General features: G+C 48.4%; 1 protein-coding gene across 1 annotated transcript in view; it reads right to left on the reverse strand.

The window, feature by feature from the left end:
• The window catches only part of adam19b (ADAM metallopeptidase domain 19b), a 145,570-nt gene that overhangs the window by 11,331 nt on the left and 115,101 nt on the right, over positions 1-19,138 (reverse strand). Inside the window, exons 14-20 of the mRNA XM_078231651.1 lie at positions 17,914-18,109; positions 17,550-17,658; positions 13,623-13,827; positions 9,697-9,774; positions 8,117-8,225; positions 3,014-3,161; positions 727-802 (exon numbers count right to left, since the gene is read on the reverse strand). Coding sequence (XP_078087777.1) covers positions 727-802; positions 3,014-3,161; positions 8,117-8,225; positions 9,697-9,774; positions 13,623-13,827; positions 17,550-17,658; positions 17,914-18,109 — 921 coding nt within the window. The remainder of the gene's footprint in view (positions 1-726; positions 803-3,013; positions 3,162-8,116; positions 8,226-9,696; positions 9,775-13,622; positions 13,828-17,549; positions 17,659-17,913; positions 18,110-19,138) is intronic.

Genomic DNA, 19,138 nt, shown 5'->3' on the forward strand with positions numbered 1-19,138 from the left:
CAAAATCAACGTGCCAACCAATCAGCAGTACCTTTTTCTTATGCAGTATAAATTGTTTCTTCCCTTTGAAATTTGGCATTCTTGCATCTGTCCTGATGAGTGCAAGACAAAAAGCTTCAACAACATGTCACTTTTTTCAGCAGTACTCAGTGTTTAGTTTCCTAGGCTCTTAGTAAGGCCACATTTGGATTTTTGCGCACAGTTTTGAGCTTGTAGGAAGGATATAAAGGAAACAGAGATGTTAACAGGAAGGAGAGGTTAGAAGTAGCATGAAATTGTCCTTTTTAAAAGCACTTAGTCCGAGCGGGCTGAATTGATAAGGATCATCAAAACTATAGAGGATTAGGGAAAGGTAAATAGCAATGGATTGTTTTCATCGGTTGGTGAAATGGTAATATGCACTAATTCACAATATTCAGAAAATTAAAATTAAAGGTAGGTTTTGTAACAAAAAAATCATCCCCAAGGGACTTGTAAGCATGCGGAATTATTGCTAAAGTAGCATCACTTTCACTGCCTGTCTGACTCTGATACCAAGTGCATCCAACCACTGCTGCAACTGACTCACTCTAGACCAGAGGTATTGAACCAGGGGTTGTAGTCCTGAAGGCTTTGAACAGCCCAATGCTGTACCTCACTGTCAGGTGCTTTTAACTATTAAGCCAGTTACAGTTCCTGCTCAATATTCTCTTTCTTTTAAATAGTATCATTTTCTCGAAAGCTTACCTTTGTATCTTTGTTTCTGATCTGGAAGATCGGGTTTGAGTGGCCATTGTTAATTTTCTGGTTCAAATTATTTGGACTGGGAAAAGAAACAGCACAGCTCACAACTCTGCTTAACACATTGTTCGTAAAACTTCTCCAAATCTTGATTCCAATACAGTAAAAACAGGCGGAGCTTTTAAGCTATGCACTTGGGTGAACATATTCAGGAGTGTCGCTGTCTCTCCGTGCGAATATGGACATGTACATGTCTGTTGGTGACTGTATGAGTGTGCGCATGTCAGTCTCAATGTAAATTTTTCTTCTTCCTTGTGTGTATGTGTATGTGTGCGTGCGTGTGTGTAGTCCTCAAGCTGAAGGTCAACCTTTTGTTTTACACCCAACAGTCACATCAAGGATTAAAAACAGAAAGTGCTGGAAATACTCAGCAATTCTGGAAACATCTGTGTGTGAGGGCCCGAGATCATGGAGGAGGGGTAGAGGGAAGGGTTCTGGGTGTAGTGGTGGGGGGACAAGGGTTGCTGGTGGGAACAGCCAGTCAAGATAAGAAAAGGGCAGTGTCAGTACTGTCCACCTCTGGCTCCATCTCAGGGTGCTGGCTGACATGCGGGTCCTATAGGGCTTTGCGTTTACAGCATGTCAGTAATCCCCACTGAGTGATCTTGGACAATGTCCTTCACAATGCACTGGAGGAAGGATCAGCTAAACCTACAAATTCAGCCATGCCTCACAGAGTGTAAAGAACAACACTAGATACTAACATGCACATTTAATAAACAGCAAACCAAAAAAACACACATCATTGTTTCTTCCACAATAAAGAAATGTCTTTTAACTCCCCTCTAACCATCAATCTGTGCCAACTATGAGGCTCTCTGACTAAGCTAACCTCAACCAACAATGGTGTACGTATGAGTAAAGTGAAACCAAACAAACATAAAATATTTACAATAGGGGAGATGGTGGCGTAGTGTAATGATAGTGTCAATGGACTAGTGATCCAGAAACCCAGACTAATGATCTGGGACAAGGGTTCAAATCCCACATGGTACCTGGCGGAATTTAAAAAGGTTCAATTAATAAATCTGGAATGATACAGCTAGAGTCAGTAATGATGCCCATGAAGCTATCATTGATTGTTGTAAAAATTCATCTGATTCACTAATGTCCCTTTAGGGAAGGAAATCTGCCATTCTTACTTGCTCTGGCCTACACGCGACTCCAGACTCAGCAACATGGCTGTCTCTTAACTGGCCTCTGAAATGATGGGATAGCCACTCAGTTCAAGAGCAATCAGGGATGGGCAACAAATGTTGGCCTTGCCAGCAATGCCTACATGTCATGAGAGAATAAAGGATTTACAAACGCAATGTAATTTTGAATAACACCCAATACCACCTTTGTACTCTCAGGAAGTCTTATGTTAATAGCAATGGAGTTGGGCAGGAAACAGGTGGCACAGGACAGCAAGTGGCACAGTGGCTACCACTGCATTGCTGCTTCACAGCTCCAGAGACCCAGGTTCAATTCCAGCCTCGAGTGACTGACTGTGTGGAGTTCTCCTCATCTCTGTGTGGGTTTCCTCCTTGTGCTCTGGTTTCCTCCCACAGTCCAAAGATGTGTAGGTTGGGTAAATTGGTCATGCTAAATTGCCCCTTAGTGTCTCAAGATGTGTAAGTTAGGGGGATTAGCAATGGAAAATGTGTGGGGTTATGGGGATAGGGCTGGGGAGAAGGCCTGGGTAAGGTACTCTCAGTAAGAAGGCTCACAACACCAGGTTAAAGTCCAACAGGTTTATTTGGTAGCACAAGCTTTTGGAGCACTGCCCCCTCATCAGGTGAGTGCCTGATGTTGTGAGACTTCTTACTCTGCTTACCCCAGTCCAACACCAGCATCTCCATATCATAAGATACTCTGTCAGAGAATTGGTGCAGACTCAATGGGCCAAATGGCCTCTTCTGCACTATAGGGATTGTATGAAAATTGGGCTGGGACATAGAGCCTCACTGTTTGACCAGGAGTCTCTCTGATAGCCTTTCTATTGCTACCGCATTGTCAGCTGATGGCAGGTTTCACCAAAGAAAGAAATCCCCTGCTGCTGAACGGTACACGTCTCCCATGTACACTGTCAGCATTTTAAATGTTCATTATAATCGCAGGGAAAAACAAGAGCGTGAAGGAGGCTAACAGGTCAGGTTCCACTGTCAGGTACACTTCACCATTGACAAAGTACTGGCCATAGATCCCCTCTGAAAACGTGAGATAAATGAAAACATAATGGTCAAGTTACCAGAACTGCTTGTCATCGGGCCCAGGGTTCCTGATGTCCTTAGGACAGATGTTGTGTCTTCGTCGGTAGCAGTAATACAGAGTTACCCCAATGCCACACAGCAAGAATAAAATTGGCACCACGATTCCCGCCACAATCAGGCTGTTATCTGCAAATAAATATTAGTTTATTAAAAATTCATTGCCAACTTACTCTCAATAATATTTCTCAAATATCAATGTCACATGGAATAAGCTTAATTTGTCAATTTTTTGGTTGTGATGTTTGCATTCCATTGCTAAAGTAAAGCTGAATGGGACAACTCAGTGCGTCAGCGTGTCTCGTACTGTATCTTCATCTTTGGGAATTGGTTCATGTCCAGCCCAGCCAGTTTTTTGCTGGGTGCAGGAATGTAAAGAGTGTCAGCTGGGTTTCAGCAGACTCCCTTCTGAGTCAGAAGGTTGTGGATTCACGTCCCCCTCCAGAGACTTGAGTGCATCAACCAGGCTGGCACTCCAGTGTGGCACTGGGGGAGTGCTGTCCAGTGTGGCACTGGGGGAGTGCTGTCCAGTGTGGCACTGGGGGAGTGCTGTCCAGTGTGGCACTGGGGGAGTGCTGTCCAGTGTGGCACTGGGGGAGTGCTGTACTGCTGGAAGTCTCAATTTCCAGATGAGACATCAAACTCAAGGCACTGTCTGTCCACTCAAGTGCTTGCAAAGCATCTTGTGATCCCATTTGAAGAAAAGCAGGGGAGTTTTCTTTAGTACCCGGGCCAACATTTATATCTTAATAAAGATTAGATTAACAGGCCATTATCAACTTGCTGTTTGTGGGATCTTGCTGTGTGTAAATCAGTTGCCACACTTCACTATATTACAAATCATAAGTACCCCATTGACAGTAAAGTACTTAGGGTGTCCTGAAGTCCTGAAATGCGCTTCATAAATGCAAGCTCTTTCTTTCCAAGTCTCCATGCTGTATCTGACTGGCAGTTATTGGTGCTGAATGCAAGTTCCCAAAATGAAAGTGTTATCTATTTCTAACCACATTGAAGTGAAGCTCGAAAGTTTAGCTTTAATGTCTGGTTGCAAGCAAAGAGTGGAGCATTGTCCTATCAGTAACTTTAGATATCACTTGGACAGTATAATTACCTTCCTTCCAGCCTCCCAACTCACCTATCTCCATTCATAAGCAAAGGTGCCTTTTTCCCATCATAGGTTGAAATCTAAAATCAAATTATTTGGGATAGTCTGCCCAGCTAACTCAGCAGAGACCAGGAATTGAACAGGAGTGCTTTCTGCTCTGCCCAGCCCATATGGAGGATCCATTCATCCATTTTGAGTGAGATAGCGAGACTGATTGCACCCCCCAGTGCATCAGCTTGATTATGCACTCACGCCTCTGGTGTGGGACCCGAACCACAGCTCAGCACAGCTCAACAGCTCAACTAGAAATCTCAACTAATAGAAATGAGAATTTCAGAACTTCCTAGATTCCAGAACGGTCCCCAAAGGTTGGAAGGTAGCAAATAGCTGCCCTCTCAGGTAGATGTGAAAGATCTCATGGCACTATTTTGAAGAAGAGCAGGGGGGTTATCTTGGCTGTGCTGGGCTATATTTATCCTTTAGTCAACATCACAAAGACAATTACTTGGTCAGTGTTTGTCGATGTTTTCTGTGTGCCCCAGTGTTATCTGGCTGCCCCAGTTTCCTGTATTACAACGGTGACTAAAATTCACAAAACATTACCTTGTTGGCTGTAAAATGCTTTAGGACATCAAATAGCCACAAAGGCATTATTTAGCTGACAGTTTTTCTTTTTACTTCTTTGTAGCATTTTTTTCATTTATTTATTGGTGTCACAAGTAGCTTTATATTAACACTGCATTGAAGTTATTGTGAAAATCCCCTAGTTGCCACACTCCAGCGCCCATTTGGGTACACTGAGGGGGGACTTAGCATGGCCAATACACCTAACCAGCACATCTTTCAGAGCAAGCAAAAGGCTCATTGCTTTACAGCAGTGTTTCAAATGAATGGGAAAACCAGCTCAACACAAATCCATAACTTGAAGATCAAATGTGCATGTTGAGAGTCCTCTGGCATATCTGAGCGTACAATACTCACTGAAAGCTTTGTTCCAACGAGTGAATACCCCAAGGGGAATGATATGCATGATTCCTTTAGAAAGACAGTCTCATTTTATCAGCGACGGCTAAAATTCTCCAGTCCTTCCCACTGACGGGATCTTCTGGCTGTTAACCCCCCCCCCCCAGAGTGCAAGCCACAGAAATAGCCGTTGACACTGGCGGGACCGGAAGATCCTGGCCAATGGCAGGCCACTTCCGCTACCAGAAAACACGCCACAGCGGAGAGCAGGTAACCCGCCCAGGGAGGCAGCACTTGCAGCTCTTCAATGTACCATCAAGCATTTGGAATGAAAGAACCATTTTTAAAATTATTAAATGCCTCTAGATGGCAGTGGTTTTACATTGCTATGATGTGGAGATGCCGGCGTTGGACTTTAACCTGGTGTTGTGAGACTTCTTACTGTTTACATTGCTATCACAAGATGTCATCAACAGTATTTCACTGGCACGTTAATTAAACTTTGTTGTGCTGCTCAAAATGCAATACTGGCCCCGTTTATACTGCAATGACTGTATCGGATCCAGGTAGATCCTGAGGTCACTAGCATTGCAAATTGCTTTTTCCTCCCCTCTATATTCTTTCGGGTGCAATCAAATGTGCAAAGATACACCTCACAAACCTGAGACTCCCAGGCAAGCAGTTTAATTAACTTACGCTAACATATAAAATTGAAATCCGGAAAGGACTTTTGGCAGCAACAAACCTGCCCCATACCATGATGGCCAGAAGATTTAGACTAACTTCTCCCATCCAAAACTGCCGCAGCCATGCAGTCCCCTGAGACAGACATGAAAAATCAGAGTGGATAAAAAATATAACAGGACCAAAAAGGGAAGAGATACTCTGGAAAGCGCCTCTCTGTTCCCTCAAATGATCAAAACCAGTCTGGGAGTTCACATGAACTGAGTGTCCCTGGTTACTCTGTACCTATGGTCAGCAACCATTTTTCACCCAAAGAGATTTTTAAAAGAATTTGCCGAAAATAAAAGCTATTTAGAACGCAAAAAAAAATGTAGCATTTCTAAACCAAGTGGTTGTCTAATTGCCAAGTGCCTCTTGTAGAATGCTTAATTTGCATAAATAATAAACAAAATACATATATTGAATTTGTATATCAATGGGAAAAAACAAAGTGATAATAGACCTAACTTCGAACTAGAGACATTTTATACTATAATTTTAGCAGCAAAGGCATCTTTAAAGAAAGCTTTAACTCAAGATGCCTAAAATTAAGACAATACTTTCAGCTATTGATTCTCGTGGTAAAAAAGTTTCGAATAGTACATTCAGAATCGTTCATCATCTCAGCCGTATTAGAAAGATTAGAAGTCGCAACTGCAGAACCTGTTCCTCAAATTAAACACATTGGCCGGGATTCTCCAGCCCTTTCCGCGGACAAGATCTTCCGGTCCCGCTGAAGGTGAACACCCCCACACCCCCACCCACCCGCCATGGTGAGCTTCCTGGCAACGTAGCTGACGAGCAACACAAATGGTCATTGACTTCGACGGATCCAGAAGATCCCATCAGCAGCCAATGGCGAGCCGCCTCAGAAAACAAGGCGCTGGGCGGGGGATATGGCCGGAAAAGCCCGGCCAGTATAAGTTGTAGCAATACCACTTGAACAGGTTCATTTACTGCACCATGTTTTTCGTTAAAATAATCATTTGAAATTGTAAAGTGCAGCATGATGATTAGTCTTTTATCCCCACAATAAAAGCAGGATTCTTACCTTTCTAGACTTTTTTTTAGGCTTTTTTATGTTTACGCAATCCAACTGGGAAAGGTTGGGATGCACAATTGAATTGTTAAAGAGCCACTTGAGGCTTCAGGACCACAGGATGCAGATCCCTGGTTCTATACAATGTCCTAGATCCCTGTTCTGTACAATATTCTCATCAACAACCAGTCCATTACCAAAGGGGAGCTGGGCATAAAATAAAGAACTGGGTGAGAATGGGGCTTGTGGATGAGTATGGACTGGAAGGATTGAAACATCATAAACAGTAACTGGTCACACTTGCAATTTGAAGGTCTGGGCAGCGGTAGTTTTCATGTTTTCCTGAGTATCATTGGGGCTGGGGAGAGGTTGAAGAGATTTTCTTCAGTTGCTTATAATAAATGATCAGCAGGTTTGTAAATTACAATTTTCAAAATCGATTATTTTCCAAGTTTTAACGTTTTAAGTTTATTTATTAGTGTCACAAATAGGCTTACATTAACACACTGCAATGAAGTTACTGTGAAAATCCCCGAGTCGCCACACTCCGGCGCCTGTTTGGGTACACTGAAGGAGAATTTAGAATGGCCAATGCACAAAACCATCATGTCATTTGGACTGTGGGAGGAAACTGGAGCATCCAGAGGAAACAGGCATGGGCAGAACGTGCAGACTCCACACAGGCAGTGACCCAAACTGGGAATCAAACCCAGGTCCCTGGCGCTGTAAGGCAGCAGTGCTAACCACTGTGCCACCGTGTCCACTAGAATCTAGAACTAGGGGACATAGTTTAATAATAAGGGGTTACCCAATTAAGATGGAGATGAGGAGGAATTTCTTTTTCCAGAAGGTCGTTAGTCTTTGGAATTCTCTGGGAGGTCAATGGGGCTGGACCAATGAATATATTCAACGTTAAGTTAGGCAGATTTTTGATTTGCAAGGAAGTCAAAGATTGGGGGGTGGGGGGGGGGAAAGAGTGGTGGGGGTGCATGGACAGGAAAGTTGAAATAAGGTCACAATCAGATCAGCCATGAATTTCGGAAATTGTAGAACAGGCTGGATGGGCCAAATAGCTTTCTCCTGCTCACATTTCTTCTGCTTGTATGTTTAAACCTTTCACTGCTGCTACTGTCCTGGTGAACCAGCCTTGCTGAGAGGGCCTTATATACTTCCTGAGGTGTGGTGCCCAGATTGAATAGAGTGGGGTCTCACTTCATGCAGCACAGTGACAAACAGCAATCATTGGCTACTTACAGTTGGGTGCTCCTACTCCACCATCCACGCTGCCTCCATACCCTGGCTTGTTACAGAATGGAGGCGCCCAGCCCGACATGCAGTGACAATTATGGTTGTTGTTACAAATCTGGGCCAAAGGCAAAAAGACTTGTCAGTAAACCACATTGTATACAAGATTCCTTGGTCAAAATAACTCCATCAGCCAAACTGGCAATCCTTCGCTCATTCACCATCCCTGTGCCCATTGACAAAGCCCTCCTGACTTGTTCCCAGTCCTACCTCTGGAACTGTTCCATCATCTCCATCCTAGCCCACTGCCCCTGCTCTTCTTAGTATAAGTTCCCTCAACTCCTCCATTAGTAGTAATGCCTCATTGGCCTGACCCTCTCTGAACCCCTCAATTGATCAATTCTCTCTACCTTCAAAAGCCTTCTCAAAATCCACTTCCTTGACTATATCCTTATTCACCTCACTAACTTGCTGCTAATTCCTATTTCATTACTTTTTGCTTCGCCCTTCTGTTCTCTAAATACTCTTACTTAATTTTTGCTCCATTTGAAGCTATAGCACCCAGAGTTGTATTAACAATCCAATTTAAAACCCTGCAGACACTGTTAATGTTCAAGAGTAAAATACATAGGTGCACGAATGAAAACAGGACTCATGAATACGGGAACAGGCTGGGTAAATTTGATTCAACCTCTTTGGCCATGAAAAGATGAATCAGAGAAAGGTGAAAAGATAATCAGAGAAAGTGAGAGAGGCTTCATCCTGAGTGAGACACAGACCAAGTGAGTATTTTTGGGAATTTGGATCAAAGTGGGAATTTGGTGTAGAGGGGAAAGAGATTCTCTTTGGCTTCACCCTTCAGAGAACGGTCTTGCCCTGCCGCAGGACAGGCGGAGAGTTATTTAGTGAGTATTTCAGCTGCTGTGAGGCAGCGGAGGGAAAAAAAACAGACCCAACATCACAGGAAATGTGATGAGAGAAAAAAACATGTTCATTCAGCGAGTGTTGGGATCTGGAACACATTGTCTGGAATTGTGGTGGAGGCAGGTTCAATCAAGGCATTCAAGAGGGTGATGATTATTTGATTAGAAACAATGTGCGGGAGTATGGGGAAGAAGCAGGGGAATGGCACTAAGTCATGGGATGGGATATTCCAGCCGTGCTCGCCCCAAGGCTGGAAATTCCCGCCCTCAAGGTCAACAGACCTTTGCATGATCCGCCCCCTACGATTCCAGTGGTGGGTGGGATGGGAAAATTCCACCCATAATTTCATTTGGAGAGCTGGAGCAGACACAATAGGCCGAATGGCCTCCTTCGGAACTGTAACAATTTTGCGATTCTATGGACTGGAGAGGTTCCTGTTTCCAGAAACTAGCAACTTGTTTGGTTGAACTTCAAGAGATTAATTTCTGTTCTGTTTGCGATAATCGGCCAGACTGGCCTCTTTTCTTCTCCTAAACGCTGTGAATACCCTGGTTTCTTTCTGACAGTGCATTTCATGGGTGGTCAGGTCTTTCTCGAAATTTCAGAGAGTTGACATTTATAACATTATATGTGAAAGCAATGGCTGAGAGAAGTTAGACTCCTACCCCATGGTTGTGACATTTTGCGGTACATTCATCTGCTGCTAAGAAAGAAGCATTCTGACATTGTCCTTCAAAGCATATCTGTGAAAATAAAGGAACCTTGAGTCACAAGAAGAGGCCATAATGCCTGACATACATTCATAGGCTCTGGGAGTACGTTCACCACCACATGGACTGCAGCGGTTCAAGAGGGTTCGTCACCAACTTCTCAGTGGCAACTAAGGATGGGCAATAAATGATGGCCTTTCCAGCGTGTCCATATCCCGAGAATGGTGTTTATTAACAATTAAAAAGCTCACCATAGCCTTCAATTCTTTGTCTTTCCAGAAACATATCCAGTTGCCTACATTCTCATTTATAATCACTGTAACACAGATAATTAATTAATCAGAGAGCCCTTGGCCATAGGGCTCATTCAAAGCTGGGGCTTTTGCAGAGGTAGAGGGGCAGACTGCTTGCACCCCACCTGGAAGGAGAGTCAGCCGGCAGCCAACACACCAGAAAGACGTCTGACCAGCAGCCAGTGGGTTAAACAGGCCGAGAGACACCTGAGTGAGAGGAAATCCTGCCATTGAGAGCTGCCAGTCAGAGGGTGCTGCGGGACTGCAAGGAGTACCTCAAAGAATTAGGGGAGAAAGAGACAGAGGGAGGGGGGGATGGGAGGGAGAGAGAGAGAGGGGGGGGCAACGGGAGAGGGGGGGCAACGGGAGAGGGGGGGCAACGGGAGAGAGGGGGGCAACGGGAGAGAGGGGGGCAACGGGAGAGAGGGGGGCAACGGGAGAGAGGGGGGCAACGGGAGAGAGGGGGGCAACGGGAGAGAGGGGGGAACGGGAGAGGGGGGAACGGGGGAGGGGGGAACGGGAGAGGGGGGCAACGGGAGAGGGGGGCAACGGGAGAGGGGGGCAACGGGAGAGGGGGGCAACGGGAGAGGGGGGCAACGGGAGAGGGGGGCAACGGGAGAGGGGGGCAACGGGAGAGGGGGGCAACGGGAGGGGGGGCAACGGGAGAGGGGGGCAACGGGAGAGGGGGGCAACGGAAGAGGGGGGCAACGGGAGAGGGGGGCAACGGGAGAGGGGGGCAACGGGAGAGGGGGGCAACGGGAGAGGGGGGCAACGGGAGAGGGGGGCAACGGGAGAGGGGGGCAACGGGAGAGGGGGGCAACGGGAGGGGGGGCAACGGGAGAGGGGGGCAACGGGAGAGGGGGGGCAACGGGAGAGGAGGGCAACGGGAGAGGGGGGCAACGGGAGAGGGGGGCAACGGGAGAGGGGGGCAACGGGAGAGGGGGGCAACGGGAGAGGGGGGCAACGGGAGAGGGGGGCAACGGGAGAGGGGGGCAACGGGAGAGGGGGGCAACGGGAGAGGGGGGCAACGGGAGAGGGGGGCAACAGGAGAGGGGGCCAACAGGGGGGGCAACGGGATAGGGGGGGCAACGGGAGAGGGGGGGCAACGGGAGGGGGGGGCAACGGGAGAGGGGGGGGCAACGGGAGAGGGGGGGGCAACGGGAGAGGGGGGGGCAACGGGAGGGGGGGGCAACGGGAGAGGGGGGGCAACGGGAGAGGGGGGGGCAACGGGAGAGGGGGGGGCAACGGGAGGGGGGGGCAACGGGAGAGGGGGGGGCAACGGGAGGGGGGGGCAACGGGAGGGGGGGGGCAACGGGAGAGGGGGGGGCAACGGGAGAGGGGGGGGCAACGGGAGAGGGGGGGGCAACGGGAGAGGGGGGGGCAACGGGAGAGGGGTGGCAACGGGAGAGGGGGGGCAACGGGAGAGGGGGGGCAACGGGAGGGGGGGGGCAACGGGAGAGGGGGGGGAACGGGAGAGAGGGGGGGAACGGGAGAGAGGGGGGGAACGGGAGAGAGGGGGGGAACGGGAGAGAGGGGGGGAACGGGAGAGAGGGGGGGAACGGGAGGGGGGGGCAACGGGAGAGGGGGGGCAACGGGAGAGGGGGGGGCAACGGGAGAGGGGGGGCAACGGGAGAGGGGGGGCAACGGGAGAGGGGGGGCAACGGGAGAGGGGGGGCAACGGGAGAGGGGGGGGAACGGGAGAGGGGGGGGAACGGGAGAGGGGGGGGAACGGGAGAGAGGGGGGAAACGGGAGAGAGGGGGGGAACGGGAGAGAGGGGGGGAATGGGAGAGAGGGGGGGAACGGGAGAGAGGGGGGGAACGGGAGAGAGGGGGGGAACGGGAGAGAGGGGGGGAACGGGAGAGGGGGGGGAATGGGAGAGATGGGGGGAATGGGTGAGAGGGGGGGAATGGGTGAGAGGGGGGGAATGGGGGTGAGGGGGGGGAATGGGAGAGAGGGGGGGAATGGGTGAGAGGGGGGGAATGGGGGTGAGAGGGGGGGAATGGGTGAGGGGGGGGGAATGGGTGAGGGGGGGAATGGGTCAGAGGGGGGGAATGGGAGAGAGAGGGGAATGGGAGAGAGCGAGGGGAATGGGAGAGTGAGACAGAGAAGCGAAGGATGAGAGAGGGGGGGGAGGGAGAGAGAGAGGGGGGAAATGGGAGAGAGTGGGAGGGAAATGGGAGGGAGGGAGGGAAATGGGGGAGGGAGAGGGAGGGAATGGGAGACAGAGGGAGGGAATGGGAGAGAGAGGGAGCGAAACAAGAGAGAGGGGGTGGGAACGGGAGAGAGAGAGAGGAGGGAACGGGGAGAGAGAGGGGGGAACGGGGGAGAGAGAGAGGAGGGAACGGGAGAGAGAGAGGGGGGAACGGGGGAGAGAGAGAGGAGGGAACGGGGGAGAGAGAGAGGAGGGAACGGGAGGGAGAGGGGAGGGAACGGGAGAGAGAGAGGGGGGAATGGGGAGAGAGAGGGGGGAACGGGGAGAGAGGAGGGAACGGGGGAGAGAGAGGAGGGAACGGGGGAGAGAGAGGAGGGAACGAGGGAGAGAGAGGAGGGAACGAGGGAGAGAAAGGAGGGAACGAGGGAGAGAAAGGAGGGAACGGGGAGAGAGAGGAGGGAACGGGAGAGAGAGGAGGGAACGGGAGAGAGAGGAGGGAACAGGGGAGAGGGGGGGAACGGGAGAGAGGGGGGGAATGGGGGAGAGGGGGGGAATGGGGGAGAGGGGCGGAATGGGGGAGAGGGGCGGAATGGGGGAGAGGGGGGGAATGGAGAGAGAGGGGGAATGGGAGAGAGAGGGGGAATGGGAGAGAGAGGGGGGAAATGGGAGAGAGAGGGGGGAAATGGGAGAGAGAGGGGGGAAATGGGAGAGACAGAAGCGAAGCGGGAGAGATAGAGAGAGAGAGAGGCGGGGGGGGAAATGGAAGAGAAAGCGAGAGAGTAAGCAATGGGACAGAGAGGGGAATGGGGGAGAGAGAAAGAGAGAGAGAAGAATAGGAGAGAGATTGGGAGGATAGGAAAGAGAGAAATGTCGAGGAGGGAAATGGGAGAGGGGGAAATAAATAGCTCATGGGGAGAGTGAGTAATAGAGAAGGGCAGAGAGAAGATAGAGAGAGAAGGGGGAGAGACAAATTGCAAAAGTGAGTCGGAAAGGGAAAAATTGAAGAGGGAATTGGAAGAGTTCCCCATGAGGATCCTGCAGGGAAACCCATCGTGGCAGGGCTGGAAAGTCTTGACATATGGCAAAAGTATGTACTTCTGTAAGGACAGGGTGAGAGGCACCCAGAAGTAGCCGCACCATCAAAAATAAGTTTGTGAACATGTCACAGGGCACACAATCATATCCACACACTGCAAGGCACTGAGTACTGATGGCACTTGTGCCACACACATATTCACCTCCTGGCTGGTAACCTGACAGAGCGTATAGTGACCACCTCACTTGTGGTCATCTCAATAGGATGAGAGTCACACAAAGGTGGACAATTCAATCTGCAGGATTAGTGGTAAAATGCTCATGCTTTCGCCCACAGAGCAGCAAACGCCTCCATCCCAATTGTCAACCTCACTTTCTTGGGTATGCCAGTGAAACTCACATGCTTCTCGGTACATTTTGTTCCAGTCATGACCAGTCCTGGGTCCAGAATGTCCCCTTCCAGCTCTGGAGTTGTGTACACATGGGTTCCCCTGCACTGCACCTTCCTCCCATCCAAGGTAATTGTGGTGTCTATGGGAACAGCGTTTGCATCCAGGGGCTTTTGAGCTGCACTTTGACACTGTATTTTTCCACACTTGGCATTCCTTTAATGATAAAGAAAACCACATAACATTAACAGGGCTGCGAGCACTGATTATTTCTCTGGGACTGCTAAAGAATGTGCAATATCAAAGATTCAATATCCCCCTTTCAGAACTTGGGAGGTGATTCTGCTCCCATATCCACCGCGAGCATAAACATGTGTGACGTTAGTGTCCCTTTAAGAAAGGTTTTTTTTTAAAAAAATCATGATTTCTGCAGCTCTCAGTGGTTTTTGCGGTTTCAGTGGTTTCTTAGCTCACAGCTTCAGTGATGTCATTGTTGTCGACTTGACTGCATTGTCCTTTTATTGCTTCTTAAGTGGCTTAAATGGGGTTTTATTTCCTTCCAGTGATTTTCAGGTTGTCTATGGGTTTTGGTTTTAACTGGGACACATTAGAGATATTCATTCAGAGTTATACATTATAGTGGTTGTTTTGTTTCTTGTTCTTGTAATTGATAGAAGTTTTGCTAATTTTCTTTCCATACATGTTAACTATACTCTTAATTAAACTTTGTTTGATAAAAGCTCCCTCCTGGGTCATTTGATCCGCACCTGAAGTGAAGCATCTCATGCTTATCCTAGCCAAATTCAAGATGCAAAACTTATGGTTTGGGCAGTCTCCATAACATGGACAAGTTGGGCCGAAGGGCCTGTTTCCATGCTGTAAACCTAAGTACTTTGGAGTTTCTAACCTGAACCATAACACATGACATGGGCACAAAATACCACGAGAGCCGGGAAACAAAATTCTTGCTGACAAAGTCTAATTTACTGATTTTCCCCGCCCCTCACCAATGACATAATGAGGTTCCACCCACAAAGAGTGGGAATCTTATTTAACTACATTTGACTATATTTTAATCTACATGAACCCCTCCCCCCCCCTCGCTAAATATTCAAATCTCACCGACGTGGCTCACACAGGTATTTACAGACGGGGTTCAGTCAGGAGAATCCTGGGCAGTGCCCTGATGTGCCAGGGGGTTGTGCCAGGGGCAGTGCCAGGGCAGACTCTCTGGGGAACCCGCTTGGTGGCGGGGTGTGGTGCAGGGGGGAGGGAGACTTGCCTGTGAAGTCTGTGGGGGGCAAGCTTGCTTGTGAAGTGGGAGGGGCTGGGACTTGGTTGTGAAAGGGAGATTGCCCACAATACTGCCATGGTGGCGGGTGGGAGGGGTCATGTTGTGGTTAGGGGAGAGCACCCCAATATCTCTATGCTGAACCCCAATATCTCTATGCTGAAGGGGACGCCCTGATACTTGTCGGGTGGTGGTTGGGAGAGTCTTCTGTGTCCTTGTGGGTTGGGAGAGTTTGTTCTCAGTGCTGACTGGGGCACCCTTTAAAGAAGGCACCCCGAGGCTGGCTCGATCAGGCCCCGCCCTGCCAGAGTGACGCTGTATCTGCCCCTAGATTTTATTTGCGCAGAGTGGCTGAAAATCTGATCTGAAAACGTGGCTGTGCATCTGAAGAGACACACACTGGTTTTCAGTTAGAGCCTGACATTCTGATAAATCATGGGAAAATTCCACCTGTGGGCTAATACAGGGAAACAAATACTTCTGACAGTTGTTTAATTAATAATGTTTTCAGATTTTAGACCCACTGTCTTTCTACTACTCCCCCTCAATTCATTGCTTCCATCTCCTTCATTCCCTCTCCAGTGGCATGGTGGCACAGTGGTTAGCACTGCTGCCTCAGCGCCAGGGACCCGGGTTCAATTCCGGCCTCGTGTCTGTGTGGGTTTCCTCCGGGTGCTCCGGTTTCCTCTCACTCTCCAAAAATGTGCGAGTTAGATTGATCGGCCATGATAAATTGCCCTTAGTATCAGGGGTCTAGCTAGGGTAAATATATGGGTTATGGGGATAGGGTCTGGGTGGGACTGTGGTCAGTGCAGACTCGATGGGCCAAATGGCCTCCTTCTGCACTGTATGGTTCTATGATTCTATCTCTCTCCCACTCTCCCCAATTTATTTCTTTCCCTTCCATCTTTCCACTCTTCCTATTTATTTCTTGTCCCTTTCATTGACACTAGAACACACATTTGCTCCTGCTCTCCTTTCCCACTGCCTCTCCATTCGTTCCTCTTCCCGCTCCCTCTTACCGCATTCTCACTTTAATTTCCTCTCAATCCTCCCCAGAAAGTGAGTCGTCGCCAACCATTACATTTTCTTGCCAACTCGACTGAGATCAGGACTCACAATGTGGAACTAATCATCAGTCACTTGTTCAGAAGAATTAGTGATAGTGCGTGTTGTTATGTTCTAATAACTTGGTCAGGCTCTGGGCATGTACCAGTCAGTCACGCTCTCCCCTCTAAATCAGAATCTAAATCAGCTTTCTAGAGAGTTGAACACAAAAGTCCAGGCTGACACTTCAGTGCAGTACTGAGGAAGTGCTGCACCATCTGAGGTTCTCTTTCAGATCAGATATTTAACTTTATTTAATAGAACATAACAACTCGCACTATCACTAACTCTTCAGAACAAGTGACTGATAATTAGTTCCACATTGTGAATTCCTGATTCTCAGTCGAGTTGGCAAGAAAATGTAACGGTTGGCAATGACTCACTTTCTGGGGAGGATTGAGGGGAAGAGGAAATTAAATTGAGAATGCGGTAAGAGGGAGCGGGAAGAGGAAGGAGTAGAGAGACAATGGGAGAGGAGAGCAGGAGCAATTGTGTGTTCCAGTGTCAATGAAAGGGGACAATAAATAAATAGAGTGGAAAGGTGAAAGAGAAAGAAATAAACCGTCTGCTCTCCCAGGTAGACATTAAAGATCCAATGGCATTACTTTGGAGAAGAGTAAACAGCTCCTCCCCTGGGATGTGTCAATATTCAATCCTCCAACAACACTGCTGAAAGAAAAACAGGTTACCTGGTGAATGATGTTTATGGGCACTTTGTTGTGCTTCAATTGGTTGTTGGATTTCCTAAACTACATCAATGACTACACCTCAAATATACTTCAATGATTGTAAAGCGCTTTGAGACAGCTTGATGTCTTGAAAGGTGCTGCATAAATTCAAGTTATTTCTCTCAGACGATAGGCATGGGTACAGTGGGGGCGGCATGGTGGCACAGTGGTTAGTACTGCTGTCTCACATTATCAAGGAGCTGGGTTCGATTCCCGGCTCGGGTCACTGTCTGTGCGGAATCTGCATGTTCTCCGGGTGCTCCGGTTTCCCCTCTGTCTGAAAGTGCTGGTTAGGTGCATTGGCCATGCTAAATTTGCCCTCAGTGTATCCAGACAGGCTCCGGAGTGTGGTGACTAGGGGATTTTCACAGTAACTTCATTGCAATGTTAATGTAAGCCAACTTGTGACACTGATAAATAAACTTAAAAAACTTGAGTTGGTCATTAGCAATCACACAAAAGAAGAGATCGCAAATCAGGAGCTCGTTTATACCTCACTAACCTTCATTACCCACTTAAAATGAATGGAAAAGTAAATCGAGCAGGAGAGAGGTCAAATGCCCTGTCCCAATTGTGATTGGCCATCATCCTAGTATTGAAGATCCACTGCACCCACAATCCACCGCAACACACAGCCTCCATTAGGCGGCATGAGGCTAATCAAATATAGGAATTGTCAATCAGTGCCGACAGAAGTTTGCACTTGACTTGCATTGACTGCCAGTCCCCCAACACAAGCACTGCAGGCCCCCTTCCCCACCACAACAGTGGATATTGTCACCAAGAAGCAGCAGGTGATGTTTTTTTATTACCTGGTCTCACACTTGCGGTAACTTCCCCGCTGGTCTTTGCCACAGTTGCCAAACGTGTCGCCGGCGATGTTCACCTTTTCGAAGCACGCAGCTGGAGCAGCCTGAGCCCCTGCAACCGCGAAGAAGAAAATCGGGGGAGGGGGTGAAACCTTCAATACATGTCGAACACAAAGATGCTTTGAGGGGAACAGGAAAAGACGGTAAAACAATGATGGTTCCTCGCTAATACAAACAGAAAACAGCAGCTCAGGCAACGTCCGTGGAGACAGACAACCGTCCACAGGTTGTAAAAAAAGACAAAGCTAAATTTTTTTTTAAGCCACAAATGAATCCAGGATCACTGGGGATTTCTTTTTGTACTTACCAGCACCCCATAGCAGCACACACTGGTTTTTGTAGGTCAGGCACATCCCATTGTAGCAATAGGCCTGACCGCCTTCACAGCTGACACCATCCATCTGGTAAAAGTTGGCTGGACAAAATTCCGAGTTGCCAGAACAATACTCAGGTAGATCACATGGTCCCGATGATTTCCTACAAACACTACCAGGGGCCTTTAACTGTTGGAAGAATTAAAAAAATCACCAGGGTATGAGTGTGGGGTTGCTGAAAGGAACACTCTATGTACATTTGGAGGTCATACGTTAAGGCAGCACAGTGGTACAGTGGTTAGCACTGCTGCCACACAGCGCCAGGGACCCAGGTTCGATTCCCGGCTGTCTGTGTGGAGTCTGCACGTTCTCCCTGCGACTGCGTGGGTTTCTTCTGGGTGCTCCAGTTTCCTTCCACAGTGCGAAAGATGTGCATTGGCCATGCTAATTTCTCCCTCAATGTACCCGAATAGGCACCGGAGTGTGGCGACTAGGGGATTTTCACAGTAACTTCATTGCAGTAAGCCTACTTGTGACACTAATAAATAAACTAAACTAAAATTCACACAGGTGGGTCTTGGTAGGGTCATCTCTGGTCTTTCCACGTTATTATGGATGTTAGGGTGGCTTTACTTCTCCTGTGAGTTTTCCCTTACTGAAGAGTAAGAGGAGTATCACTGCTCCAGCCCAGGTACTGTGGGACAGTCACCAGTTGGGTTTTGGAGCCAATAGTTCAGTGTTTGAGCCAGCTATGACAAAATACGAAAACGTGAAGAGGTTACCCAAGGGTTTTGTTCCCTCTTTGTGCAATTCATTTGTGTACTCATGTCAGTCAGTACCTGTGCTCAATTAGCACAGACAGAAGTTTGCATTTGACTTACATTGACTGCCATTCCCCCAACACAAACATTGCAGCTTTCCTTCCCCATCAGAACAGTTGGGTGTTTATGATAGTCCAATTTGGAGATGCCCATTAAAGATCTCATGGTTAGAATCTGGAACGTGCTACTTGTGTGAGTATGGAGGACAAGCACAATAGAGACATTCAAGGGGGAATTGGATTATCATCTGAATAGGGAGTGTGTGCAGGGTTAAGGGAAAAGGCAGGGGAATCCGTGGCCTGGGCCTCGGCTCCTCCCTTTGCGACTGGATCCTGAACTTCTTAACCCACAGACCATAATCAGTAAGGATAGGCAACAACACCTCCTCCACGATCAT

Source organism: Mustelus asterias, chromosome 16 (assembly GCF_964213995.1).
Source record: "Mustelus asterias chromosome 16, sMusAst1.hap1.1, whole genome shotgun sequence".
In the NCBI taxonomy this organism is placed as follows: Eukaryota; Metazoa; Chordata; class Chondrichthyes; order Carcharhiniformes; family Triakidae; genus Mustelus; species Mustelus asterias.